General features: G+C 47.7%; 14 protein-coding genes across 14 annotated transcripts; 5 read left to right on the top strand and 9 right to left on the bottom strand.

The window, feature by feature from the left end:
* Positions 1–77: 77 nt before the first annotated feature.
* Positions 78–2,156, bottom strand: N7466_010365 (3-oxoacid CoA-transferase; the record flags this gene model as incomplete). Its single annotated transcript, XM_057169754.1, has 8 exons — positions 78–212; positions 265–604; positions 657–688; positions 756–835; positions 891–1,192; positions 1,259–1,445; positions 1,507–1,806; positions 1,883–2,156. 8 exons carry the CDS (start codon positions 2,154–2,156, stop codon positions 78–80), a joined length of 1,650 nt encoding a protein of 549 aa, XP_057017145.1.
* Positions 2,157–2,880: 724 nt separating this feature from the next.
* On the bottom strand, positions 2,881–3,481 carry N7466_010364 (uncharacterized protein; the record flags this gene model as incomplete). Its single annotated transcript, XM_057169753.1, has 2 exons — positions 2,881–3,281; positions 3,370–3,481. 2 exons carry the CDS (start codon positions 3,479–3,481, stop codon positions 2,881–2,883), a joined length of 513 nt encoding a protein of 170 aa, XP_057017144.1.
* Positions 3,482–4,133: 652 nt separating this feature from the next.
* Positions 4,134–5,042, top strand: N7466_010363 (pyridoxamine 5'-phosphate oxidase family protein; the record flags this gene model as incomplete). The annotated part of the gene is made up of 2 exons (XM_057169752.1): positions 4,134–4,197; positions 4,300–5,042. 2 exons carry the CDS (start codon positions 4,134–4,136, stop codon positions 5,040–5,042), a joined length of 807 nt encoding a protein of 268 aa, XP_057017143.1.
* A 479-nt stretch (positions 5,043–5,521) lies between these two features.
* Positions 5,522–7,233, top strand: N7466_010362 (uncharacterized protein; the record flags this gene model as incomplete). The annotated part of the gene is made up of 2 exons (XM_057169751.1): positions 5,522–5,727; positions 5,790–7,233. The coding sequence occupies 2 exons, from the start codon at positions 5,522–5,524 to the stop codon at positions 7,231–7,233; spliced, it is 1,650 nt and encodes a 549-aa protein (XP_057017142.1).
* Positions 7,234–7,405: 172 nt separating this feature from the next.
* Positions 7,406–9,648, bottom strand: N7466_010361 (fungal specific transcription factor domain-containing protein; the record flags this gene model as incomplete). The annotated part of the gene is made up of 5 exons (XM_057169750.1): positions 9,634–9,648; positions 9,553–9,575; positions 9,162–9,290; positions 7,893–9,108; positions 7,406–7,813 (listed from the first exon to the last, which is right to left on the bottom strand). The coding sequence occupies exons 4-5, from the start codon at positions 8,706–8,708 to the stop codon at positions 7,406–7,408; spliced, it is 1,224 nt and encodes a 407-aa protein (XP_057017141.1). The 5' UTR covers positions 8,709–9,108; positions 9,162–9,290; positions 9,553–9,575; positions 9,634–9,648.
* An 803-nt stretch (positions 9,649–10,451) lies between these two features.
* On the bottom strand, positions 10,452–12,048 carry N7466_010360 (aldehyde dehydrogenase family protein; the record flags this gene model as incomplete). Its single annotated transcript, XM_057169749.1, has 4 exons — positions 10,452–10,565; positions 10,629–11,046; positions 11,115–11,587; positions 11,647–12,048. 4 exons carry the CDS (start codon positions 12,046–12,048, stop codon positions 10,452–10,454), a joined length of 1,407 nt encoding a protein of 468 aa, XP_057017140.1.
* Positions 12,049–13,075: 1,027 nt separating this feature from the next.
* On the top strand, positions 13,076–14,270 carry N7466_010359 (Alpha/beta hydrolase fold-1; the record flags this gene model as incomplete). Its single annotated transcript, XM_057169748.1, has 6 exons — positions 13,076–13,260; positions 13,314–13,353; positions 13,439–13,563; positions 13,631–13,826; positions 13,883–14,189; positions 14,242–14,270. 6 exons carry the CDS (start codon positions 13,076–13,078, stop codon positions 14,268–14,270), a joined length of 882 nt encoding a protein of 293 aa, XP_057017139.1.
* Positions 14,271–14,610: 340 nt separating this feature from the next.
* Positions 14,611–15,384, bottom strand: N7466_010358 (uncharacterized protein; the record flags this gene model as incomplete). Its single annotated transcript, XM_057169747.1, has 2 exons — positions 14,611–15,271; positions 15,329–15,384. The coding sequence occupies 2 exons, from the start codon at positions 15,382–15,384 to the stop codon at positions 14,611–14,613; spliced, it is 717 nt and encodes a 238-aa protein (XP_057017138.1).
* Positions 15,385–16,093: 709 nt separating this feature from the next.
* N7466_010357 (uncharacterized protein) lies at positions 16,094–16,402 on the bottom strand (the record flags this gene model as incomplete). The annotated part of the gene is made up of 1 exon (XM_057169746.1): positions 16,094–16,402. One exon carries the CDS (start codon positions 16,400–16,402, stop codon positions 16,094–16,096), a length of 309 nt encoding a protein of 102 aa, XP_057017137.1.
* A 1,735-nt stretch (positions 16,403–18,137) lies between these two features.
* Positions 18,138–19,712, bottom strand: N7466_010356 (F-box protein; the record flags this gene model as incomplete). Its single annotated transcript, XM_057169745.1, has 1 exon — positions 18,138–19,712. One exon carries the CDS (start codon positions 19,710–19,712, stop codon positions 18,138–18,140), a length of 1,575 nt encoding a protein of 524 aa, XP_057017136.1.
* A 906-nt stretch (positions 19,713–20,618) lies between these two features.
* N7466_010355 (ureidoglycolate hydrolase) lies at positions 20,619–21,404 on the top strand (the record flags this gene model as incomplete). The annotated part of the gene is made up of 1 exon (XM_057169744.1): positions 20,619–21,404. The coding sequence occupies one exon, from the start codon at positions 20,619–20,621 to the stop codon at positions 21,402–21,404; it is 786 nt and encodes a 261-aa protein (XP_057017135.1).
* A 236-nt stretch (positions 21,405–21,640) lies between these two features.
* Positions 21,641–22,027, bottom strand: N7466_010354 (nuclear transport factor 2 family protein; the record flags this gene model as incomplete). The annotated part of the gene is made up of 1 exon (XM_057169743.1): positions 21,641–22,027. One exon carries the CDS (start codon positions 22,025–22,027, stop codon positions 21,641–21,643), a length of 387 nt encoding a protein of 128 aa, XP_057017134.1.
* A 681-nt stretch (positions 22,028–22,708) lies between these two features.
* On the bottom strand, positions 22,709–24,647 carry N7466_010353 (CAIB/BAIF family enzyme; the record flags this gene model as incomplete). The annotated part of the gene is made up of 4 exons (XM_057169742.1): positions 22,709–23,263; positions 23,327–23,827; positions 23,902–24,200; positions 24,263–24,647. 4 exons carry the CDS (start codon positions 24,645–24,647, stop codon positions 22,709–22,711), a joined length of 1,740 nt encoding a protein of 579 aa, XP_057017133.1.
* Positions 24,648–25,949: 1,302 nt separating this feature from the next.
* Positions 25,950–27,347, top strand: N7466_010352 (DUF3716 domain-containing protein; the record flags this gene model as incomplete). Its single annotated transcript, XM_057169741.1, has 2 exons — positions 25,950–25,984; positions 26,057–27,347. The coding sequence occupies 2 exons, from the start codon at positions 25,950–25,952 to the stop codon at positions 27,345–27,347; spliced, it is 1,326 nt and encodes a 441-aa protein (XP_057017132.1).
* Between the last annotated feature and the right edge of the window lie 206 nt (positions 27,348–27,553).

The following is a 27,553-nucleotide window of genomic DNA, read 5'->3' as shown; positions in this document are numbered from 1 at the left end:
CTTCACGGAGGACTATCGATAGCTACCAGGAATCATATTCAATCAATTATACACATCATTCTATACTCTAGTGTATCTTAATCCATAATCTCTAGTATTTCCGCAACAGCAAACTTGGCATCGGTCTTACTGCGAACTTCCTCCACTTCAACGCCAGGAGCCAGCTCGGTTAAAGTGAGCTCACCAGTAGCCCGGTTCACCTGGAAGACACACTGGACTTGAGTTAGCAAAACCCGCCCAAAGAATCCATTCTGCTCGACTTACCAAATCGGTGATGATGGTGCTCACTACATTGGCACCAGTAAGGGGCAGACTGCATTTCTGCACAATCTTAGGGGATCCATCCTTCGCCACATGGCTTGTCGCAACCACGATCTTTGTCTTGTCGGGGTTCGAGATGAGGTCCATAGCACCACCCATACCCTTTAATACCTTGCCGGGAATCATGTAGTTGGCTAAATCACCGGTCGCGCTAACTTGCAAAGCTCCCAGAATCGAGACATCGACGTGGCCACCGCGAATCATGCCAAAGGACTCGGTGCTGTCGAAGGTGGAAGCACCTGGGATCAGGGTCACGGTTTCTTTACCGGCATTGATGATATCACTGATATGGGTTAGAATTAATACCACACGAGAAACTGAGGGACATAACTCACGCATCAACTTCCTCTTCAGTCGGGTAGGGTCCCTACAAGAGAGTAAGTCACCATCATGTTACAATTCCACTTTCTTGATATTCATCTTCCCCGACTTACCATTCCAAGGATTCCATTCTCGGATTGGACCCAGACCTTAATATCTTTGGGTAAGAATGAGGGAGCCAGAGTGGGAATACCTGAAAATGTCAGTTGGCTGGACAGTTCACAAGAAGTATATACTACTCCACCCACCAACACCCAGGTTGACGTAGAACCCTTGCTTCAACTCCTTAGCCGCCCTTCGGCCAATCCTTTCTCGTTCAATTTGAGCCTGGCTCTTGTTCGAGCCCTCCATGTCGCCAGCCTCACTCTCTCGCAGCTTCTTGTTCTCAATATGCTTCTCATCGGTTGCCGGCACGATGCGATCGACAAAGATACCGGGCAGGTCCACATCATTGGGGTCAATAGAGCCAACAGGAACGATGTTCTCGGCTTCCACAATGGTAAGGGCAGCGGCTTTTGCCATGATGGAACCAAAGGCCTTGGTGGTGTAACTGAATTGCGAATATTAGTCAGCATGGAGGAAGAAAGATATAGGTGCTGTGTGGAGGGAAGCTTACCGGAAAACACAGTTTCCAGCCTCATCGACCTTCCAAGCTCGCAAAATCGCCACATCACCAGTCAAGGCAGTTTCCATCAAGTACTTCTTGCCATTGAACTCCCGAGTCTCGCGCGGCTTTCCCGATTCCAACACCTTGCCTGACTCATCCATACGCACAGGGATCTTACCCTCCTCGATAAAAGTGTCTGTCCCACAGTCAGAGTTAGTTTCAAAATCGAGATCGGGTCGAACTCTGATGTAACTTACGGGCTCCAGTGGGGGTGAAGAAGGCAGGGATACCCGCGCCACCGGCACGCAGTCGCTCGGCCAATGTTCCCTGGGGACAAAGCTCGATTGCAATATCGCCGGATAGATATTTTTTCTCCAATACCTTGTTATTTCCCAGATATGACAGGATGAGCCGGTTCAACTGTCCGTTCTGCGACAATGTAGAGAGCCCACCCTTGCCAGCCGAGCCAGCGTTATTCGAGACCGCCGTCAAGGAATGTAATTGATCGGGACCTCGACGGCCCATAGCGTTGATAATAGTTTCTAGAATAGAACTCTCTGTTAGCATAACCGTCCAGTCGATCCCTCTCCATGTCAGTCCCTCGGAGCTTTCTCCGCAAACCATTCCACTCACCAGCAACCCCGCATAAACCGAAGCCAGAACTCAAGATCGTCGATCCGCTCTTGATATCAGCGACTGCAGCATCGGCATCTTTAAACAGTTTTGAAGCGCCACGTTCGACCTTGGGAGAAAGAGACAGTCGTGGCGCACTGGTTGAGTAGTAGGTCGGTCGAGCGGTCGGGAGTAGTGGGCCTACGCTGCAGCGCAGTCCTAGGTAGACTCTCGGCCTACCGGCGGTGATCGCCTTGCGCGATAATGAAGCTGTAGTGACTCTTAAAACCGACATTTGGGGGTGTATTGAACGACTTTAGGAGGAAACAAACGGGATTTGAATCGCAATTTAAGACGCGCTGGTTGACGCAAGTTCTCGGCCACCGGAGCTACTTTTGGGTGCCGAGTGGCGGGCCGAAGCAACTGTGACTTGTCACTTGAACTTGTCCAGCAAGAGCAAGGCTTTCGGGGCTCTTTTTTTTTTTTTTTTTTTTTTTTTCATAAACAATTTCTTTTTTCCGCCCAATGCTTACATACTGCGGCATTGTTTACCATACGTCTTTCCCCGTATATCGTAATTGATCTTTGCATTCTCTACCAATGTCACATGGTAGTAAGTTGGCTTAGAAGTTACTAGTAGAACTCACTCTCCGCACTTTGCTCCGGGCTCCGGCTATGACGTACCTCGTGATCGGCTGACATTTTAGCCGGTAGTGGCCGAGCTCTTCGAAGTATAACAGTTCAAATGTTGTAACTTGAGACTTCTGGCATTTGCAACATTTATGGCAATATTTTGGATTGATTAATCTAACCTTCTCACATGTGCAAAGTTCTGGGATCGAGTAGAACATACAAGTGATAAAAACCCCCAAATATTCGAGTTTGAACAAGCAAAATGTCTTTGAAAATACACCGCAGCAAGTCAAGCCATCCTTTCAGTGCAATGTACCTGCCCTTCCAAGATCCTAGAAAAACTCATACTCACATTCACAGTCTTTATCGCTCCCCAGTTGAAAAACCTAACCCTGGAGGGTTGTCACAGTCACAAATCCTTGTGGTGAGAAGAGAGCAGTATTTGGGATTTTGCCATCTACTGAATGCCCCCGTGGAAGAATGGTCGGTTCCATAGGAAGGTCCAACGCAGACATCAGCTGATCGTTTGTTTCCTCGGGCGGATGTGGTACGGGGCTGGGTCGGCCTCCTTTCCTCTTGGCAGTTCGAGTCGCTAAAGCGGCAGGCACGCCCACCACGAATGCAAAGAAGATGCAGAAAGCAATGAAGCCGACAATGCATGTGAGTTTCGAAGTGGTTTTAGCTCTTTCCCACCAACTTTTCTCTCCCCTTGTATCCAATGTCAGGGGAGAAGAGGCTTTTTTGATAACTTTGGCGGAGGGGGGCTCGATGTGTCCATATAGTGGTCCTGGAGATTTGGGTGTAGTTCAGATCATCAAGTTCCTTTCAATCTGGAAAGTCCCTTCCATCTTACCAGGTAAAGATTGAATGCTTACCTGTTGTTACTTCGTAGGCTTCACCGTGGTATATTTCATGCAGGTACCCGGGAGTTGTGCTGGTAAGATTGGTGGTGAGGTGGCTCCACTTGTTACCTTTCTGAGGAGCCATATTGGAAGTGCAAATGTCATTCGAGTGCTTGGATGCTGCTGTGTTTCTATTCTCAAGGGCTACTTAGGCTTTAAGCAGTAACCTGAGGCCTGAAGTGCCACTCGATGATGAACGTGAAAACGAAATGGGCGGAAGAGGAGAGATCCCAATTCAGAAAGCCCATGCTGTTGCCCACTGAACCTCCCGATGACTATTCGGAATTCTTCAAAGTCTGTTTAAAAATGATTGAGTTAGGCTTAGTCGCTGAGAAGCCATTCCATTTTCGGCAAACATAAAAACCTTCATGAGACGTCATGGAGAGAATGCCGACTCCCAATTAGACGACCCCTGCGGGCAGATAAAACCACAATTTTCTATAGAATCTTCCCAATCAGAGATTTTGAAGGTGTCCAATTGAAAGTCTCCAGGACAGAACCAATCATGACAAGCGGATTAGACGTTGCTGACAGGGCTGATTGTTCACAAGGGAAGCTCGCTCGGGTGGACATGCTCAAAAGGGCCATTGGAAGCGCGTCGGAAGTTTACCCTATCTCGTCCTGGATACCAAATTGCATATAAAGCGTCAAGTCTTGCCAAACATTTAAACCAATAGTCCATCCGACTTTGGACTCGAAATTAGTACTATCCCAAGGTCATTTATCACTGGAACAATATGGGCCGCACTCTGATGTATCCCAAGGGAGTGTCGAATACAGTGAATCGGTATAAACATCGCGGTACGTGATACATGTCTCCTGTACGCCTTGGAACTACTAATATTATTTCCCATTAATGGTCTTGGTCCCTCATTCGTCACATACTTTCTGACATTCAACCAGCAACATACGATCTGGGTGCAATTCATTCCATAATCAATACATCACAGGTGCTCCATGTCTCATTCAATCCTGGCCCAGAGGACCCATTCCCCACGATCCTTCCTATGATCGGACAGATGGGATCTTTCGACTACCCATCAGCAACTATTGATGAGCCCCTTGAGTGCTACCTCCATGGCTATGTGAGCTCCCGCATAATGAATTTGGCCCGTAATTCCGAGTCCGCAGAACAGGGCCTCCCAATATGTATCGCCACGAGTCGAGTGGATGGCATAGTCCTTTCGCTCACCCCCAACTCTCACAACTACAACTACCGCTCTGCGATCTTGCATGGTTATGCAAAGCTGGTCACATCGGAAGAGGAGAAGCTTTGGGCTATGCAGCTAATCACCAACTCTGTTGTCGCGGACCGCTGGGAAAACTCCCGAGTCCCACCCGACCGCGCGGAAATGTCGTCTACGGTGATTCTCAAAGTTAGGGTTATCGATGGCAGTGGTAAGATTCGAGATGGCGGGGTTTCTGATGAGCGCAAGGATGCGGACAATGCCGACATCACCAGTCGTATCTGGACGGGCGTAGTTCCTGTCTGGGAGATGTTTGGGGAGCCCGTTTCCAGTGATGGGAATAAGGTCGCCGAGGTTCCAGAACATATTGCATCCTTTATTGCGAAGAAGAATGAGCAGAATCGGGCTTATGCGGAAGGAGCCTTACATGTTGAGTTGCCTCCGGAAGAAAGACATTGAACTTGCAGCTACTGTCATTAATCCAAGACTCTTTCTTGTTTCAAAATTTCCATAATAGCCTTTTCTTCATTTCAGTAGGTGGAATTTTTTTTCTAGTTTTTTTTTTTTTTTTTTTTTTAGAAGAGTCACTACTACGTGGATCTCAAGTCGAGCCATCAAATTACTTGCCTTGAGGTGGTCGAGGACTCGAGTAGTAATGAAGATTCCTTGTGTTTACTATTAAGTATTGAGTATATGAATTTCAGGTTTTTGGGGTATTCAAGGCAACAGCGGTATTGCTGCGCGTTGGCCTGATACTGCATCCTGGGATTTCAGGCACGAGCAACATGACATAAGCAAGGGATCTTCCCACCTGTTGTTTGGTTTTGTACATTTAAGCTCAAGACAGTCAACGTGAGGAGTAATCGAGAGAGAGAGAGAAAAGAAATATGGAATACAGACTTGGTGCCCATGTATTTATACAGGCTGTGCGAGATTCAATGTCCAGCTTGGACTGGTCAATGTGTTTAGCGGTGTTGATCTTTACGTGTATCGCGACCCGTGTGATTACTGGTCTGCAAAGCAGCCAACGGAAATCCGACCCGACAGAGGTGCGACCGACGCGGTTAGCCCCCTACTGGTTCCCTTGGTTTGGGCATGGCCCATCTTTCCTGTGGGATCACGTCGGTCTGATCGAGTCAATAAGGTAGGTCAACAAATTCTCAATCATACCTCCTTCATCTTTGCTAATCGAAAACACCAACATAGGGATTCGTTCGGTGAGCCTGTGTTTGGCGTCTACCTGCAAGGCGAGACCCACGATACTGTGGTGTCACCATCAATGATCAAAACTGTTTTGTCGCAAAAGGAATCTGGTATGATGGTGCTTGATCAAGCTCTGCGAAACGTCTTTGGTGACCAAAGCCTGGTGCGTAGTTTGCGTTCAAATCGCAACGAGGAGATCAGTGACGATGTCTCGGCGATTATCAACCAAGGCCAGTTCATTAGTGCGACATCAGCGGCCATCACCCGCTTGCTACAGCGCAATGTTCCCAATTTGGTGACCTTCTCCCGAAGCCTCGTGGATCAGGTCGCTTGGGAGCGAGACAGCTCTGTCACTCTACTAGAGCAGGATGCGACAATCTGCGAGGTAGACCTATTTGCCCTCGTAAGAGATTTTGTGGGCCACAATATCACTACGCACTTGCTAGGGGAGGCCTTCGTCGAATCTTTTCCCGGTGTACTTCAGCAATTTTGGACACTGGATGCCAATTTTGTCTCGCTGTTTGCGGGATTCAAACGGTGGGCCCCATCGCCTGGTGTATCTTCGGGCCATGCTGCGCGAGATCGCCTCCTGCATATTATGTCAGTCTTTAGCCGTGCCTTTGCCGCCTGGGATGACGGGATTGATCCGGGTATTGAGCTACGAGATCTTGATGACGTGTCAGACCTATTCAAGCAGCGAATGCGAACCTTCAAGAAATTGGGCTTGTCGCCAAGAGCCAGTGCGGCGGGGACTCTATCGCTTCACTGGGATCTTATGGAATACATAGTTAAAATGACATTCTGGAATCTGGTGCATATTTTCGCCGATGAGGAACTGCTCAAAGATATCCAGAAGGAAATGGCCCCAGCCGTCAATTCCACTCGGCCTAGTCGCCAGGAGACCGGATTCCCATTCGATGAACCTCCCAAACTCGATCTTGACATTGAAAAGATGCTACAAACATGCCACCTTTTGAAGGCCTGCCACTACGAAACGATCCGTCTCCACTCTGCCGGCATCTCCCTTCGGAGGCTAGACTCCGACTTGACACTTACCGAATCCGCGGGCGAAGCCTTGGAACCTCGCACATACAAGATCTGCAAGGGCGTGAAAGTACTCATGCCCCATGGCGTCTATCAGAACGACCCAACACGCTTTTCAAATCCAGACCAGTATGATCCACTTCGGTATATCGTTACGAATCATACATCTGGTAAAAAGGAGGCCAACTTGGATATTCTTGGGCCGTTCGCGGATGGACTATATGCGTCAAAGAACAATGCTTTTACCGAGCGAGCGATTTTGGCTTTTACAGCTTCAATCGTTTCCATGTGGGTCATTTCTTCAGCAGATGGCAAGGGCCTTATTGTGCCTGCCCACATCAAAACCTGGGGCGCCTTCCTGCCTGCCAAGGACGTCAAGGTGCATATCAAGGCGAGGGTTTAAGCATCATCTGGAGATTTTTTGTGTTCCGATTGTTTCATTTCAGAAGATGGTGGGTCTGTGTGTCTTTGAGTTGCTCGAACGACCATGCATATGCGTTCGATTTGTGGATTCTTAGAGCATGCCTTTAAGAAATAACGCTTAGCACAATCCCCGAGATCCGCCCCGTCTTCATTCAAAGGTGCTCCGACATGAAGTCTCCAAAGATCATCCAGTCTGGAATATCCGGCACGCCTGTTCCAAGTCCGAGGCCTCGATGCTCAAAAGGCCACTCCCCTGTAGCCCCATCAATAATTGCCGGTTCAACTTCCCCAAGAACCGCTTCCCCCGGGGCTGGAGTATCGAGGTTCGGTATTTCTGCTGCAATGGAGGTAGTAGCAGGCGGTTTAGTGATGCTTTGCGGACCAGAGCCACAAGAAGTAAGATCGAGGATATCCCACATAAGAGCCTCATCCTGCGCTGACATCCTCGGAAGATTAGAGGGTGTTGCCATGCTAGACAATTCACCCGAGAACCCATCCTGATTATAGAACAGCGATCCATAATTCTGATGCCGAGATGCCAATTCATTTACTCGACGAACCTGTTCACAACATGAAGATTAGAGCATTTCCCCCCAATGCCTTTCATCGACAATAGAAATAGAGGGAAAAAAAACCTACCAAGACCTTCATACTCCCCCACTGTAAGGACAGATTCGTTATGAACCCGACAAGAACACGATATTCACTATTCAGCAACAGAGCAATTTTGGGGTTTTTGTTACCCGTATGCTCGAGCTGAATAGTGGCCGCAATAGCAGCAAGATACCCAACAAACGGATCACAAATACGCAACTCCACCTCCGTCATTTCCCTTATGAATCTTGCTATCCATCGCGAATGAAGCAACGATGATTCAAATGATTTCTGAAGAAACGCTGCGGACAAGTTGCCTTTCATATGCCGCAGCTTGACCATTGTCACGAAGGGGTGATGTAAGAGACACTGAATTGAATGGAAGAGAAACTGCACGCACAGCCAGGTTGATAGGTATTGACGAGAATCGGGATCTTCGCGAGCGCGTCGTTTGAAGTCCACGTTTCTGTACCTGTGAACGTTCGCAAACCGTGTTTCGAATTCCATCCATTCAGATTCAAGAACTGCCAGTGAAGATCCACTATGCCAAGGGGGTAGAGTGCTGGTCTCTAGAGGTTCAAAGACCCATTCCGTTACCTTGCCCCATAGGGAGTAGAGTCGTAAGAGACAAGCTAATATATCCAGGTCGCCGTTTTGTTCGTGGTTCGGTGATTTGTCATGTAAAAACCCACGGGGAGAATGATCACCAATTGTTGTCAAGGGGAATGAAAGTGTGAAGTGATTATCCGATAGACATATTGAGTAGTTTCGCGATGCATTATAAGTGCGATCAAGCACGAAGAATGCCCAAGTAATACGGCGCCAGGCTTCTGCTTCAGACTTGTCTAGGGAAGAAAGCATCCTGCCGTGATTGAGCCCATTTGACTGGATGACCCGCAGACCAAGGCCGACTGACGCACATCCCCGGTGGACATTGCCATCGGCAAAATCAAGCTGAGCAACAAGAAAGGTGCCTTGTAGAAATGAAAGGTCTGTTTTGCCATCACGATACTTGACCGACAGTAGCTGCCACGCCCGCTCGGCACATTTACTGCTCCTTGATGGGATGCCCTCTATCGGATCTGGAAAATTCACCGAGAGACGTCGTGTGAGAGCTATCAGTGGGAAAACTATCTCTGGTGGGAGATCCTTTTTGTTTTCCAAAAGCCATTCCTTTGAGAAGACGCAATAGGGCTGATCATGAAAGTCGTTCAAATATACCTGCACTTCAGATCCAATCAATGGCGCAGATAGAGGGGAACTTCGGTAAACCAGTTAGAAAAAGCAGGTTGGGTTAACTGGTTAAGCACCTACTCATACGCAGAATGGCATACGGTTTGATCAGCGTTAGGGGTTGAATCGCCCTGGTTGATATCGTCGTGGGTTGTCGGGAAATAATCATTCAAACGTTCAGCATGAGAACTTGTCTCGGGAAGCCGTTCTCTAGCAAGGGGAAATTAGTTGCATGTTGCTGAGAATAATCCAGCGCATGTGACGCACTTGATGAGAGATGCTAGTTCTTCCAGTCTTTGCTCTATGCTTTGAAAACGTGCATCAGAAGCCTCGGCTCGATCTGAGCTTGCAGAAACAGAATGATCTCCATTTTCATTAAGAATCGCTTGAGTTTGACTCCGGGTAGCTACCTGTGTCCCGTACATGCAGCGCTGTCCTAACCGCTGACATAGTGAGCATGTTGGCTTCTCACCAGGACAACGGGCCTTCTTGCGACTGAAGAGAAATCAGCTTAATAGATTCAAAACATTTGATTGCAACAATTTAGCATTACCGGCATGTTCCACATGCTTGGCGGGTTCGTTTAAGTGAGACTTTGTGGATGGTGTAATTGTCATTGGGAGGGTTCATGCTAGTAAATTTCAGCACAGATCGGAGATGTCACCTAGCTCCACAAAGAGTTTCTGTCGGACCGAGATGGTTTGCAGTTTGATATCAAGCCTTTTTGACCACAAGGCTTCCTTTTCATATGGGTACGAATGGAAAGACGGGTGGATATGGTCCATGGATATGGATAGATGTCGAAGGGAAATGTGAAATCATCGTGGTGGGTCTCACCGCGAATCAGAGTGCGGGGAGCGTCACCGACTCACTCCAATTCCCGGGAGTCGGGACTTTGGTGTAAGACTCAGGCATACTATTTCCCCCGGATATTTTCATTGATGCCCAGGTAGTACTCAGAATAAAATGACGTCTTAAATATCCCTATCCTATTTCCAATCATCTACTACCAATCCAGACACCGACTTCGGGACTTGGTTGAGGAACTGGAGGTTGGTGGTGTAGAAACGCGGTCCGGGACCGCGCTGTGGATCCAATCATGATAAGAGTCATAAGACTGGTGATAAGCCCATAGTTAACAACAGTCAGTATACCGTACTAGTAGAGTAAGCCCATAGTTAACAACAGTCAGTATACCGTACTAGTAGAGTAAGCACTGAGAGCTCCAACATTGGAAGTAGGTACTGCCCTGGAGGTAATTGCAATGTCATTTAATTGTAGAAAGTTTCATCTGTTACATCTTTCATACCTACTATGTATCAGCCGATCAATTCTAGGTCGGCCATCATGCAATTTTGAGAAATCTATGTTTTAAGCAGAAACGCCCTTAATATGGTAGCTCTTCAGCTTTGTGAATCCATCGTATGCTCGGGGTCCAAGAGTAGAGCCAAGTCCGGACATTTTCCAGCCAGTCCATGCGAGATCCTGTCAAAAAAAAAAAGTCAACTTATGGTACCTGAATGAAAGAGTAAAGGAATAGACACTTACCGGAGCTGGGTAGTCACAGCGATTGATAAAGACCGTGCCAGCCTCAATGCGATCGATTAACTCCTCACCTGCAGCAATATCCTTTGTCCACACGCTAGCAGTCAGTCCGTAATCACTATCATTCATTAAACGAACAGCTTCGTCATCACTAGAGACCTTCATGATCGGCATCACGGGTCCGAAAGTCTCCTCCTTCATGGTAATCATAGAGTGGTTGACATTGGTTAGAACAACCGGGGCAAGCCAGTTGCCCTTATCAGCTGTTTTAGCCAGAGTAAATGTAGCATTTTCCGGAGTCACATTGACAGCGCCCTTCGACAAGGCATCATCAATGTGCGACTGGATTTTCTCCTTGCTAGGTGCTGAAATGACAGGACCGGTGGTGGTAGTGGCATCCTGGGGATCACCAAGCTTATACCTGTACAGTATGAGCATTGCCTATAGAAAGATGGCAGGGAGCAAAAAAAAAGAGAGAGAGAAACTTACGACTTAAGCTCTTCTTGAACGGCAAGGATGAAAGCATCATAGACCTTCTCGTGGACGTAGACCCGTTCAATAGAGCAACAGCTCTGGCCGGAGTTGAAAACAGCTCCGTCAACGAGGTTCTCTGCCACATCCTTCACGTCGGCATCTGGGCGCACATATGCGGGATCATTTCCGCCAAGCTCCAGGTGGACTGGCTTGACTTGGCGTGCAGTAGCTTCACGAAGTCTGATACCACCTGCAGTAGACCCGGTAAAGGAGACAGACTGAATCTCGGGAAGTTGAGCGACTTGGTCGAGAACATCCAAGCTACCAATGTGGATGACCTGCAGAACATTTTGCGGCAAACCGGCCTCGGTGAATATCTCAAGCAGTCGGTTGCCAAACAAAGGCACCTGAGGCGATGGACGTAGAATGACAGAGTTGCCGGCGAGAAGTGCAGGGATCAGGGCGTTAACAGTGGTCAAGTATGGGTACTGCGGAGGAATTAGCGGTCTAGGAAACCCCCCTTGTTATCCGAATGGGAAATCCTTACATTCCAAGCTCCAGCAATAAGCACCGGGCCCACAGGCACATGCTTTACCACCCGCTTGAAGTTTGCCTCGGGCTTGCCAGGCAGCTCAGCCAGGCTTTGTTCCGCAATGTCCATCATGTGCTCCGAGCGAAGAATGGCAGTCTTGATTTCGCCGGCGCAGTATCGGATGGGTCGCCCCATTTGTGTGGTGATCTCCTTGGCCAGAACATCGATTCGGGAGGCAATGATCTCTAGTGCACGGGTGACGATCTTCTTCTTGTCGGCGAGTGTGACGGCGCGGTATGATTCAAAGGCTTGCTTGGAAGCGGTGGCAATCTGGGCTGCTTCGGCGAGGGAGGTGCCCGGGTGGTCGAAAATGACCTCGTGGGTGGTCGGGTTGATTGTGCGGACTTGATTGGACATTTTGAGTAAAAGGAAATTGGGTATATTGGGAGCAAGGAAGACAAGAAAAATGAAGAGTGAAGAGAAAGGAGTGTGGCAAGAGGGGCAGCTTGGCTTGTTAATAACGTGTTTGGCTTATCGCGGTCTTCTTCCCCGCGGTCCCTTATCAACTACATATCAGCTTCCCAGCTTTCTCAACGCAGTGGAATACTACTAGTAGTAAGAAACATTTACATCCACACTTAATATAATTTCTCCTATCATTTGTAGATTTCCAGAGATGGGACTGATACATCATCACATTGCATTTGTATTGCAGCAAGGGAAGTAAAGTCGAATCCATGCTTTAGTAATAGAAATATGTATTGTCAAGCCGAAGGCAAAGGAATGATCAATTATCTACCCTGATACTGATACTTCCAGAGTTATTATGATTAATGGCAAAGGCAGATGGCCACCTTAGAGAAGCTCCAGGAAAGGACCTTTTCACCCATTCGTTCTACATGGTCTCTCGTCGTGCGGCGGTTATTTGAATTTGCTGAGTGCGCTTACTAGCCCCACTGCGCGGTCCGATGAACTTTGGCACTTGGCCAGTCGGTGAGGCAACTGGTCACTCTCACTTTCTATAGGTGTGCTGTAAACAGTTCATGTTCATGTTCAAAAACAACGCCAGAAATTGTGTGAGCGGTTTAGATAAGCAATCTTGATTCAATGTTCAATCAAAGACTCGGCAACCCTGAAAAAGGTCGTGTCGATCAACATCATCTAGCCGAGCCGCTAACACCCCGAGATTGAGATTTGGCTACTCATCATCTTGTGAAAGAGTGTCCGATCAATTACTACTGCGACAGACTCATGAATGAGACCATATATGAGTCGGATTCGTATCCTGATGATTTGACCGAATTGGTTGACATGGTGAATCTTCTTGGCCGCGGCAAGTGCCTGGTTGACTTAACGATCTGCTGAGTCATCCGGCATGGTTTCCCGATCGCTTCACGTCAATTGTTGGCTTCTTCGATCGACGTTTAATTGTCAGCATTCCATCATGTTTTTCACTCGGACCGCGACGCGAAGCTTCATTGGCGTTCGCACATTTTCTACAGGTCGTGTGTATCGTGCGGAGCTTTCCTACCAGGTGTACGGCCCTGAAAAGGAGGAAGCCATTCGCGATCCCATTCTGTTCCTGCATGGGCTCTTCGGTTCTAAGCAAAATAACCGGAGTATCAGCAAGTATGATAACATAACAATTTTATGAGACGAAACATATCTGACATGATTCATAGGGCTTTGGCCAAGGATTTGAAATGCCAGATCTTCACATTGGTGCGTGTGTCGCATGCTCTCCCAACAGCCACCAATATCATAGATGAAAATGATGATCCTCCTTTTGTACTGACAATCGCGTCAGGATCTTCGTAACCATGGTGATTCTTTCCATGCCCCAGAGCATAACTACAGTGTCATGGCCGAAGATGTTCAAAAGTTCATACATCAGCAGAAGCTCAACAAATGCGTCCTGATTGGCCATTCGATGTACGTCTACATATATGATTCAAGAAGATATTTCTCGATTCCAAATCTCCATACTGACCGCTCGCAGGGGTGCCAAAGCCGCGATGACTGTAGCTCTTCGGTCCCCGGAGAGCGTTTCCGCCCTAATCCCGGTTGACAATGCTCCGCTAAACGCAGCCCTGAAGAGTGATTTCCCCAAATATGTCCGGGGTATGCAGCACGTGGAGCGAGAGAAATTGCAAAAGCAATCAGATGCAAACAAGATCCTCGAGGACTATGAAGAGGTATGGAAACAGCCGAGAAAGCAAGTTGAAAACAGCGTCTGATTTAAAGCTACTAGTCCCTTCCTATCCGTCAATTTCTTTTGACGAATCTTGTCCGCTCCAACGACGAGCGTAAGACACTGAAGTTCCGTGTGCCCCTCTCAGTCATCGGCGACTCGCTCGATAACATGGCGGATTTCCCCTTCCGCGAGTCGGATGCCGTCCAGTACAATGGACCCACCCTCTTCGTTCGGGGTACCAAGTCCAAGTATATCACTAATGACACCATTCCTGCAATCAAAAAATTCTTCCCTAACGCTGAGATTGCGGACGTCGAGGCGGGCCACTGGCTTATCTCTGAGAAACCCGAAGATTTCCGCCAAGGTAATGATTCCAAATCAACATGTACATTTCCCTCGCTCATCCTTTCATTTAGCCGTTGTCAAGTTCTTGAAATCGTCCTAATTCTCAGGGCGAATGCTCTTCGAATAATTGCTGCACATCAATTTAGCGATAGATCTTGCAACCTTGAAATTTGATCATAGAATTTTTTTTTCACACTCAAAGGATTCATCTACGTATTCAGCCTGCAACATTCGTACCTTAGACTCTCGGAGACGAAGAGTCCTTGGTTTCTTATACCTGAGTGTACCAGGTCAAGATACCAGCCAAATAAATGTGCATTAATACATACATTATTAAAAGGCCATGTACACAAGAATTCTCAGGTGGAGAAGGCGCTTAATACCGACTTCGGGGGGGTACTTGAATGATTCCGATACAGTTGGTTCCTTAAACAGGACACTCAAAAAAGTAAGGCTTGAGCTTCATAAAACCGTGCCCAATATTCCTCCCTCGTTAATTCGCTTTCCGAAGATGGGTTAAACAATGTGTCCCAGTCATTAGTCTCGTTCTCTATCCCACTGAAGAAACTCGAGTTTATCGAGTCATTTCCAGTAGGATATCCATGCATCCCAGTGCTGCTTTGGAAATCATGATGCGGCAACCCTGCGTCATTCGCAGCGCCTAGCATTGATTCTGCGGAACATTTTGAACCGATAACATTAATTCTCGACGATCGTGAAAGTGTATTCTCAGCTTCGGTATAATCGGTTTTCATAGCTGTTGATGACGGTAGCGTATTAACAGGAGCAATTGGTGTAGCTCGGGCTGAGATAAAACTTTGCATATTGTCCTTAGAGGAGCTCGGCCACTGCTTTTTTTCACAGCCAGCGTCATCTGAAATTTGCTGGTGCGCCAATATTTCTTCCTTTCCGCTGGGAATATTATCTCCGAAGTTTTCCAACGACCCTAGACGAGTAAGGATATTGTGAACTAGGGGCTGACCGTTGGCTTCACAGCTCAGTGGTTCTCCAGGCCAACCTGAACCGGCTTGCAAATGGCGATATAGCTCTCTGATGCCGTGAATAAGCCAGCCTTGCTGATCTTCCAGTAAAGCTGCATATCTAAAAAGTCAATAAAGTCTTTGGTATACCGATTGTTCGTAACAAGTGTTTACTTACCCCTTAGGGTAAACCTTTTCTCTATCTCTGCTTCGATCACCGAATATGCAGCTCATATTCTCAGCACTGCATTTTTGGCAAGGACTGGATCCATCGCACTACATTTGGTTAGACCAACGCTTTCTGTTGAAGTATGGGTCATACATATCGTGCCATTATTCACCTTTGTCTTCTTTCGTCTGCAGCGATCACATGCCTTTTGTACCCTAGACCGACTGCAGTCCTTGTCTTTAGGGTAGGGCGAGTCTCTTGACACTCTTGATTTCGAATTTTGGCGTGGCATAATTATACGAGCCGTGCATAAAGTTCGATATGCCCAGGGTTTGAAATTGAGAATTTACCAAGCGTATCTATTGAGGTTCACAATAGGATTCTTTGTTAGATTCACGCTCACCAAGATAAATCTTCAGAGGGGAAGCAACAAATCATTCCTCCCAGTCTTGAGTATCTGTGAATCAACTAAAGATTGAAATTTGAATGGAAGATGAAAAGAGACAGGATGGGATTGCATGTGTGCCGATCCACCCACGGACCAAACTTTTGCCATTGGTACTGACCATCTGAGCGGGATGGACCCTTGTGCTCACAGTAATAAACTTGAAAGCTATGGATAATCTGGTTTGCCCCCTTTTAAGAAATTTCAAATACCAATTCCAGCCATTTTATTTATTACAGTATCGTAGGAAGTGCTTGGTAATCCGAATTTCTGCATAAACCTTGAACGCTATTCAGATACTGTAGGCCTCGGCTTCGCGGCGCGACCATTCACGAATCACGGTGGCGCTCGAACGCCTGGACCTCCACTTCGAGGCGCGCCTCAATAGCGCGCTGTCTCACCGCCCCAGCGAGGTGCGGTTCCACCAAGGGGTGGATGTCTGCCGTAATAGGCTTGGCGTACTTGAATAAGCAGTCAGGACGCTGGAGGTCGCCCGACAAGACATCCCAGACCTGCCTGGCTTTCAGGTAGGCACGGGAGGTCATGAGACGTTTCCAGGTTGCGTAGTTATCGCTTCCTGTCAGAGGCTCGATGGCCGTGACAGCTCGGTCCGGAGACTCATGGACCAGAGCAGACATAGTGATGATTGCGAAAGCGGGGTAGATATATAATCAAGATGTTTAAGATAAGTCTCAGATGAGTAGTAGAGATGGCATCCGAGATTTTGCTTCCGGGCTCATAACCTGTTGTAGTTCAAAGGAAGATTGATTATTCTGTATTCAGTGGGGAACATGAGGCTATATATACAACAGGAAGATCAAGTTGATTTCCAATCAACTTGGTTCTTCATATAGACACCTCGGGACTGACATTTGAATTCCGATGTTGCGGCTTGGTTTCTGATCTGCACCAGCCTCATATCACAACAGCTTACGCTGACAAGGATGGTCGCGATCACGTTGATTGCATAGTGGAAGCGGCTGTCGATGTTGCGGATTCCGCTGCAGTCATGGCTAAGGATCACGCTGGCCTAATCCATCCGCGTTGGGGGGATACTTCGTGCGCATGTAAGTAGTGGCGGCGATGTTGACACAGAGACAGACTGCAACGAAGTAGGCGCTTCTTCTGTTGAAGCATAGAACATGTCCGTACGCCAGTAACTCCAGGCACAAGAACGAATGACTAGAACAAAGAAAAAGGGCGGCTGCCCATACAGGTAAAGATCTCAAATTCTCATAGTCCCATAGTGTAAATCCCACGGTATAAATCCCACATCCTGCTTCTTTCTTCTTTGTATTCAACTCCTGCCAGCATTCCTGGTCACGCGGAACCCTTCTGACTAGCCTCTAGGGGTCGCGCGGACCCAATGGTAACAGACTGGTTTATTTTGGACCTGCTTAGCAGCGAGATACAGTTTTATGTTCGACGAAATTTATTGAAAACTTATTGATCCACAGTGCTATGGAACCTTTACCACACTGGATGACCGTATCCAACTTTTGAGCGAAGAACAGCGACAAGAAATGAGAGAACTCGTGAAGCTCAAGACTGACAAGTGCGCGGGTGATCAAGAAAACTTCTGCGATCACTATCCAATTGATGAGCTGCTTGAATTATGATCTCGGAAGATTTGGTTCGGCTTCTAGTGAATTAATCCTGAAATCTACGAAATATTGATTCGAGGAATGAAGATCTAAGAGACTGGGAAATATAGCCCGTGCTCAAGCAGCCCCCCGCCGGTCAGATACTCCCGCACCCTGAGATAGCTAGCCCCGCTGTCACCCGGTCTACAAAATTCTCACCCAAATCACCTATACTCACCTAGAGATGACTCCTCGCGGCTCTATGCTAATAAGGCTCTCTAAACGGTCAGTTGTACTGATCTATGTGGCTTAAGTACGGCTGAGCGGACGGGAAGCCCTGTTCTCCACACCCCATGTGTGGTCGTATGTATGTACTCGAAAAGGGACCCAAGTGGATTATATCCAGATGTCTGAGTCTTTGATATATTCCCACCGTCTCCAGGGCTGAGCTCTACTACTTACCTAGGGCTACATTTAGCCATGATGCTACATTGATACATGTAGCGTGATCCGCTTGGAATGAATGATGCATGCAGCATGTCTTCCGAGTCAAAATTTCACTTGCCGTTTGAACGGGTGACTGAAGAAGTATCCCCAACTTGAATATTGTGAAACACTCCTGCTGTAGTTTAACAGTGAATTGAATAATTCAAGCATGATGACTTTATCAAGACGACTTCTTGTTGAACCCAGGTGCCCGAAAAGACCTCCTTGAATTCCTTCGGCCAATTCCATAGGTATCAATTCATTGACACAATAACCCCATATATATGTATAAAACGACATAACTCTAAATCTGAAGTCTTGCATATTGGTTTTGTTGCGGATACACGCATACCGAAGAAGCGATATTACCAAATCCCGGGCGTACTTGGCGCACGTTGCTGGTACCTGGGAGCTTGGGGCCTCCAAAGGCTGCCCAATGCCACATCTCTATCTGAAGCTGCGTGACCCATTCCTTGAAAATTACACTCGCCTTCTCAGAGTCGAAATAGAAATCTGAGGGGTTCAGGCCAGGAGAAGGCTTTGCGCCCGGCTGTCCGCGTTCCATAAACAAGGCATCTTTCAACAAGATCAATCTTCCTCGATACCCAAGCTTGTATATTTCGACGTATTGCAACTTGAGATGATCTGCCAAAAATTTGAAAACACGCCGCCAGAGCCCCTGCATCTCAGTCTTGACCTCAGTGGACAATGAAGTGACCCAACTTTGACTGTTTCCCGTTAGGGGTCCTAGGTCTGGTGCAGATGTTATCCTATCAACCAGACTAACCAACCTGATACTCAGTCGTTTCAAGGTTGGGGCTGCTGTCCGCAGAAACTCTTCGAGGCTATCCACTGTCACCTCAATTGAATGGAGATTGAGTTCCTCTAGCTGGGAAAATTGAACTTTCTGAGCGAGATCCTTGAAGTAGAGAGGAGATAATTCTTCTATAGGACTCCATTGGGCAAAAGTCAGGGTCTTTAGTGTCGATGAAACTGTGAACAGAATTTTGAGGAGACGATTGAAGGTGCCTTCATCGAAAAATTCTTGTTCGTGATCTTTAAGGCGGATGCACATATGGAGAGTCGTCAGATCCTGTAAGAGTGGAAGAAGCTGTTGGTGCTGAGCCTCTGATAGTTGAAGATGTCCCAATTTCATACCGCAATAGACATGGCTACATGTGTGAAGAGCTTGGACTTTCTGACTCGATTTGATCATGGCGTTGAGAAGTTGTGAGAATGCCAAACCGTAAGGCATGTATGGCATGGTCCGGTTAAGTGATGGAAAGTCCTGGTATTTGAACTGGTTCTTCAATTCACGCAAGCCTAGGCAGGTGAAGTCAGTATGACTTGCACGGTTGAGTAGGAAATGTGTCGTGTATGACCGTAAGCCAAGGTTAACAGCGTTTTTGAGGTGCGGTAGGCATTTTTCAAGCCTGTTAAAGAGACCTGAGTATTGGAGAATCTTATTATGTTCTTTCATTGCAGTGTTGAAGACAGCAAATAGAGCTTCAAGCTCAACCTTCATTTTATTCGATTCTTCCGTAGTTGGAAGGCGCTGCCATTTCAACAAATGTCTCGCAGGATCTACCTTTGTAAAAGTAGCCTTGTCCAATTGTGCCCAAGGTTCCAACAAGTTTGGGATGATCCAAATTTCTTCGACCGAGCTGCAAAGAGTTTTACTGGTTGCAATTTGCTCCAGCCGGTCAAGCCCTTCGCATGTGAGAAGAAGGGTGATTTTTTTAAAATATCGCGTTGTATAGGCTTCCAGTGTGTTGTCGTGGATTTGGCGGCAAGTGGTCCGGAACGCGCCCCAATCTTTAGGTCCCAGATCCTCACAGATATGAGTTAACAACTCCAAAGGTAGGTTTGTGATTGACATATTGCGCCTGTTGGGCAACCTTAAGTCATGCAATATTGGCTACCTTGTAGTTGCGATCACGTAGAGCGCGAAGGATTGTTTGAATGAGAATGAGAGAGGGAACATTTGAATGAGAATGGCAGAAGGGGAATTTGTTCACCCGGTACCGATATAAAGCCGTACCGGAAATCCTCCCTTCAGCCCGAGTGGCCATGTGCTAGTAGACTAGTGTGGATCTGTAACTGGACTGGAACTGCGATGAGGGAATCACCTCAATGCTTTATTAATGAATGTTAGATAACTTAGATTGGACCGGAACAAGATAAATTACACCGGGAAGAGGATTGACCAATGATAGCTCGTGTCGAGTAATACGTATTTCGCCCCGGAAGTATGCCATCCGGGCGGAATGGCTGGTAAGTTTCGGGGATTCATCAGACCTGCGGACCGCGAACGTACCGCTACCGAAAACCATGTCAGCTTCCTAAGCAGCACAGAAAGAGTAGTAGAGGATGATTATGGATGAATGCCCTTTGAAAAAAGAAAGATGATCTTTGACTGATGATTTCAACGACATGAAGAGATCTGGACTCTTTAGAATTTGGATCACTTGTAACATTTTACGTACCCAGTACTGTCAAAGCACATGCAAAATTATCCACACTCTGGCCTGACTCCCAAGGCAAGGAAATTTCTTCCTCGCCTGAGACTTGAGGCCGAAATATCTTCTCATCGTCACGTGTTATTTTTCGGCACCCGCCGCTTATCTTATCGCCGGAGGACGCCGACCATGTTCTCCGCTTCTCCAAAGCATATCCAAGCATCTCCACATTTTCAAGCCTTTTCCTTTTTGCAAACAATCATCTTCGAAGAAACTCTCAACTTGACTGACATTTGATCCTTGGTATCCTCAGGATAAAAGTCACGATGGCGCCAATTCTCACCTCTAACCCGACCCTCACATTAACCCCTCAACCTCTTACACCGACCAACTTCGCACCATTCGGCACGGCAATCTGCTCTCCCATCCCACGAGATCTCAATGTCGCTCCTAAGCCCTCCAATCTCCCCCCGCATAACCCAGCACCTGTCCTGGCAAACCAAAATTCTGCGTTGAAATACAGCCCCGTCTCCCCAATGCTCGATCGCTATACAAGTAGTCCAACTGGGACGGCCAGCTCGGCACGCATGACAATGTTCTGCTGTTTCCCGCGCCAATTGCGTACAATCACCCAGGGTCGCAGCTCTGAGACGGAGGTATTTGATGTACGGATACTGGAGCGCCACCCATTCACCAACCAGACTTTCATTCCCGTCGATCTGTCAAGCCACTCGAAGGTTGGTGATGGAGAGGATGAACCTAGCTTCCTAGTTGTCGTTGCGCCTACTTTGAAGGGTGAGGTTGCTATGGCGAAGAACTCCGAGGGCGAAATCGTTACTATTCGAGATCCACCAGATCTCAAGAATATCAAGGCATTCATTGCACACGGCGGGCAAGCTGTCACATATGGTGTTGGGACTTGGCATGCGCCCATGGTGGTTTTAGGTCGTCGACGCGTGGATTTTGTTGTCGTGCAACATGTGAATGGAGTTGATGATGAGGATTGCCAGGAGGCTGCATTCGGGGAGGGCGTTACAGTGAATCTAGGTGGAAAGGGAGAACATGGACGAAAAGCGAACGATCCACCTAAGCTGTGGACAGCAAAGCTCTAGTGACACCTTTCCCCACCTCTGGACATGGAAATATCCTCGGTTGTATGCGACCATATGAATAAAGGCTTGTAATACGCATAATGACTGTATATAGGCATTTGACACAGTGCACATCTTTCATATGCTCATCTTTTCGCCTGGCAAGAACAAGATCGATTCGTGACTCGTGTCGATCATGGAATCATAGAAAAAATATTAATATTTAACAAAAGAGGAAAAGGGCACAGTCCCCAGGCCTACAGGAGAGTTTCCTGGTGCGTCACAACCCGCCATTCACCATCAGCTGCTTGACTCCAAGTAGTAGAACCCGTCGCTCGATATTCTTTGTCCCCCCGAACAGCATAAACCTTATATGTCACCGAGCCGGCCATGAGATCGATGACAATCGTCCGTACATCATCTAGCTGGAATCCATCGAAGCGATGGAATGGAGGCTTCAGGCATTCGTCAAACTCCTCCTCGTCTTCCAACGTTAGGATTGGCATTTTCGGGAACAACAACACAACCCCTTCGTTGCTTAATTTCTTGATCTGGGGTGGTGGATCGGCACATGTGAGCGCTGACCAGAGAGCGCGCTCTTTTCTGAGAATCTCTTCGCGGATTCGCTCGTGTATGGTTGGCATCGTGGGCGTGTAGTGGAGGTGGGGGAGGTAGAAGTAGATGAAGTTCTAGAATATGTTGAGTCAGTCCTCAATACTAGTAGTATATACCTCCCAGATATCTTCCCTCTTCATATAAACTTAGATCACATACCCAACAGTGTGCAGTGTGGCCGAGATAAGATGAGTCTGTGTCAACTACTCTCCCCCCCTGGTGGGCGAGGTGTGGTTTTATTTATTTTATTTACCCTGTTCCACGACCCAAGGGTATATTAAAAATGACGTCAGTGGGATGACGTTGCTGAATACTTACCAAGTGCTTATAGGTTTAATTAACGAGACCATTTAATCCCCGGTTGATCAGCAGCTAATCCTGTCACTAATTAAGGCCCACACGTGTCACTGTGGCTTGAGCCCCGCGCGTCATGAGAAACCAATATGATCAGTCATGCCCAACTTCTGGATGTGATATGAATAACACTGTTGATTGGTAGCATCATACACCAAAGTTTTGAGCCTCTACAAATGCTAATCTTGGAACGCGCTAGTACACAGATTCATTTCGTCTTTATTCTTCATCAATCTTTACGGACGATTTTTATGGTTGCCTAGGACATTTTGCAGGGCAAATCAAAGACGTCGTCACAAGCAGACCAACCTTGGAATTTCTTCAATTGCCTGTTGTTGGTAGAATGGCAGGCATAATCAACACTTCTTAAAATCACCCTGCCCCTCAACCTGGAAATCCTCCCAAGTGGCTCTATCGAAACCATTCGGCCGACTAGCCCGCACAAACTGATTATCCAGTTCTTGCACAGCGACGATGGGCTTGACAACCTCAATATCAGTACCGTAAGCCTCGGAATACCAGCTCTCCAACAAAGATTGGCGACCTTCAGACTCAACGCCGGGGTTAATGTATAAGTGAGGGAAGCGCTTCTGCATTCCCTTGAGCACAGTGGCGGAGATCCGATCCACACTATCGCAATGACGAAGCTTGAAGAAATCCTCCGGTTGAGCAGCACGAAGTTTTCCCTGTACATCATCAGAGTACTGTCCCATTGCAAAAAGCAGGAGATCGTAATGCATAAGGGACGCCTGGCCGTGGTAAGAGCCACCAGTCTTAGCACGATGGTAAAGACCCGTCAACGCAGCAATGGCACCCATGCATCCGGTTCCGTAGTCGGAGATGGGGAAGGGTGGGACAGCAGGTGTGTCAAGGCCCATGAATTTTCCTTGCGCCCATGCGATACCCGTTACCTATTTCCCCCCCGCTTGTTAGCTGGAGCAGTCACCTCATCTACGCGACAAGGTCAAACTTACACAGTCGGCAATCTGTTGCCATCCAGCCCGTCCGGCCCATTCACCTTCGTACCCGAAACAGTTCTCGTTCACGTAGACGATTCCCTTTCCACGCTTCTCGGCCAGAGTAGCCATGGCCTTCGGTCCGTAGCCTAGCTTCTCCAGCGCGCCCGGTCGGTAACCGTCCACGATCACATCCACATCAGCCAATAGCTTCTCGAACTCCTGGCGGCCGGCATCGGTCTTTAAATCCAAATCCGCGGCACGTTTGCCCATGTTGCCGTCAACCTGGAAGAATGGTACATCTGACAAGTTGGGGCTTGTGATCTTGAGCACATCGGCACCGTACTCAGCAAGGATTCGGGTGACTGTTGGGCCAGCGATGATGCGGCACATCTCAAGGACTTTGACGCCTTCAAGAATCTTCTTGCTGCCGGGTCGAGGAGTCGGGAACGGAGTTGGGGCAACATCGCCTTCAAGCTTGACTACTTTCCAAGGTGGTTCTTGGACATTCAGAGCTCCCTGGAGATTCGTATCAGCATGTGTTGACTCCTCCACCTGGAAGCCTAGCCACAAAGCGTGGGGTGCGAACGTACATGAGGGGTTTTGATGAAATCCTCGTACTTGAGCGCCGGAACACCGGCCTGACGTCGCTCCTTATTCATTGCTTCTAGTTCAGAAACTGTGTACTTCTGGACTTGTCCCTCGATTACCTTAATGATTTCCTCGTAATCTGTCAAGTCAGGGCGGTGGCCCTCGAGGCCGATCATGTTCAATGTGGTGGTGGCCTCAAGTGAGCCATGGATATGGTAGAACTCAAGCGGATTCTTGGTTTTATACAGATTCGCCGACATGCGACGGTATCCGTTTGACTGTGCAGCAAGTAAATCCGTATCTGGCAAACATATGTATTAGAAAGGATTGCCCCATAGACTACTGGTTTTCTTTTCAACATACCTTTCAACTTGGATTTGACATTGGGGTCAAGCTTCGACAATCCATCGATCTTAGCCATGTATGCCTGGCAGCCAAAGGCTGTCGCTGCTTCCAGGCTGACCTGGACACTACGCGGCTGTTCGGCCTTTCCAAAGCGCAGATCGGCCAGGGCCGCAGCCACGGAACCCTCAACACCTTTCAGTGCAGCAAGTGTCTCGGTTTCCTTGAAGGGAATGGGGAAGTAGATTTCATTATGACTGGATGAAAATGAGACTCTGTCTTTGTTGGCAATTACATCTTCCGGTAAACCCAGCCTCTCAGATTGGTCACAGAGGCTGGAAAAAATACGAGTCGTCTCGAGAACGGGCGAGTACGGAGAACCGTTGGACGAGCAATCGTTCGTCATGGCTTCAAACCTTGATCCCCGAGTTTCTGAGGTTTGTAAGAGAAAAAAATGGCGGAGGTTGAATAACAGCGTGTGTTGAGCAAGTGTGAAGTCAATGAAGATCAACCGAGACTGAATTCAAATGTTAAAAGATAAAGTTTGCCAAAGCAAAATTAAAGGCGTCGCGAACGTCGCGAATGCTATATAACATGACGGCAGTGGCCACCCGACGGAGCCATCCCGGACTCGATCCGACCACTGCCGCACATTAGCCGTCGGGTTAAAATGTACGGGCGGGTATGGGATTCTGCAAGAAATGTGAAAATGTGACCCCGCATCCGAAAGAGCCTTGCAAGAGTCCGGGTTCGGGGAAGTTTTCGGAAAGCGATAAGATCGGATAGATATATCACGTGCTGATAAAAATGGGTCAAGAAATATGCACGTGATAGCCATTCAAAGTTGCTTATGTGATGCGTCAACTGGTGATGTTGTTCACTTTTCACATTCAACGTGCCAAGTCAAATGTTAACGATCAAACCCTCCAATGCCGGATAACATAATTCCAATGTTACTAGTATCAATATTATTCAAAGGCCCCCAGTCTCCTTTCTTCAAACTGAAACGTGAGAAACTCTTCAAATGTTCAATCCTATTAACATTACCCATATACCCTCTATATAAGTCATTATGAATATGATTGAGAAGTTGACATCAATATATATGTATAATATACCTCAAAGTAGGTATATGTACCTAACACTCTGTGCAGGTGAGGGATCCGTGGATGAAGCACTTTCTATGTAGGTATGTATGTACCTAGTACCTATCCAAATATCCCCTAGCTCCCCACAACATTCAATGTTGAATATAGCTGGAGGAACATACTAACATTCAAATGAACCCTGGCAGTTTAGGAGGCCTAAGTACAGATCTAGAAGCAAGGTGATCAACAGGACCCTAGGAGAACTAAGATAGTACCCGATACCTAGTATCTGCCACCTGGAAATTGTTGATACATACCAGTACTACTGCACGTGGGCCACAAAATAGCGCTCGTGGACCTCAGCCTTAAGTGCCTGCTCAGAACAGTGGGAACAATGATAAACTCCTTCCAAGGTGAAAACCTCATGACCCCATTGCTTGTTTTTACCTGAAGTTTCCCACGCGTTCTGTTCGCGTCTCTCCAAGCTTCCCATCTTTCCTCCTTCCTCCTATTTCTCTTCTTCCCAAGTTCGTTATTCACTCCAAGGAAATTCAACCCAGTGGTACTCTTTCACCGTCATCAACGCATCCGCGAGCCATTCGATCAAACTCAGAGTCATCATGAGCCACAAGGCCCCCCTCCAAACACGGGCTTCGTGAGTTCTATAACCCCCAAAAGTCTTATCCTAGTTATGACTCGCATACCCTAACAAATATGATGATAATAGGCAAGACAGTGGATCGGACCGCCTGCCCATAGGAGATAACAACACCCTTGCTTCCCGCAGATGGCTGCCGGACTCGGAGGTTCCAGGCGAGATCGCCAACCTGATTATGGAATTGCCATGGATTTGTGCTAGAAAAGATGACCACATCAAATCTGATCTTCTGTGCTCTTTGATCGAGCTCCCTTCTGTCCGTGAGCCGCTCCTCCGTGATGAAAAAAACTGGCCTGGTACCCATCTCAATAAGCAGATCGGCAGATCAATTGCAAATGTGGAATCTGCTGCTATGCAGGTAGTCGGACGTCTCGTCAGTGTTCCTTGCAAAGCATGTGTCATGAGTCTGGGTCCATGGGCCCGGTGTGTCGTGGTTGACGAGACTGGCAATATTATACGTTCGTGTGCAAACTGCCACTGGCGAAAGCAAGACCGGCGATGTGACTTTCTGACAGCCAAGAATTCCAAGTCCTCACTGCATACACAAGCCACTGCTAAGCCAAGTGACCACGGTAGCCCCGATACCAGTGATGTTACAGCAGCCAACTCCGCCGCTCGCTCTCGAAGTATAGAATTCGGCACTGAGGATCCGCAAGCCGCTACTACTACCGCTGATATCATCGATTCTACTGCAGCCAACTCTACCCCTCGCTCTCAACGTTTAGCACTGCGTACTAAGGAGGCTACAGCCGCTACTAGTGATCTTACGCCCGCTTCCAGTGACTGTACACCAGCTACCTCTGCCTCTCGCTCTCAACGTGTAGTAGTACGTATCCCTGGCCGCCGAGCCTCTGGCCACGGAGCCCCTGGTCACCGAGCCCCTGGTCGCCGAGCTCCTGGCCGCCGAGCCTCTGGTATACGTACCTCTGGCAAACAAGTGCCTGGGAAACTGGCGTCTGGGACTCGCGTTGCTGGCAGTGAAAAATCCGGCTCTCCACAGACAACCAATAAGACGTCCGTCGACAATACCAACCAGTCCAGCGTTCACTCCCATGAATCTTCACAAGCCACCGGGTTATGGAAAGCCAAGGAACAAAGCCTAGCTGATCAGAACCTAATTCTCGAATCCAAAGTCCGAAGGCTTGAGATGTCAATGCGGCTTCATCGCGCCCACTTCGAGAGACTTCGATCTAACCAATTCCTCCTTGAAGAATCATGTGATTTACTGCGAGCCGCTGCTAAGACCAATCCTCGATTTGTGGAGCTAGAAATCGATTCTCTCACCACAATCTTAAACTGCAACAACTCGACTCTTGTTGCTGACGGAAGATGCCTGGGTAGCAATGATACAAAGGCTTAGGGACAACGAGACTTACTACCGCGATCTATCGGGTCATCTATCGCCGAGGAGTTTCTTAGTTTGAACTCGATACCATTACTCAACGAATTATGCACACTGCCAAGGCAACAGAAAAGTGCCGATCCATGGATCTAGTGAGGTTTTATTCAGCGAATCGATAATATTCTTGAAAGACTGGCATATACATGCAATAGGAACTCCTCGTA

This window comes from Penicillium verhagenii (assembly GCF_028828195.1).
Source record: "Penicillium verhagenii strain IBT 33310 chromosome Unknown utg000010l_segment0_segment0, whole genome shotgun sequence".
In the NCBI taxonomy this organism is placed as follows: Eukaryota; Fungi; Ascomycota; class Eurotiomycetes; order Eurotiales; family Aspergillaceae; genus Penicillium; species Penicillium verhagenii.
This window is presented reverse-complemented; position numbering and strand designations above follow the sequence as displayed.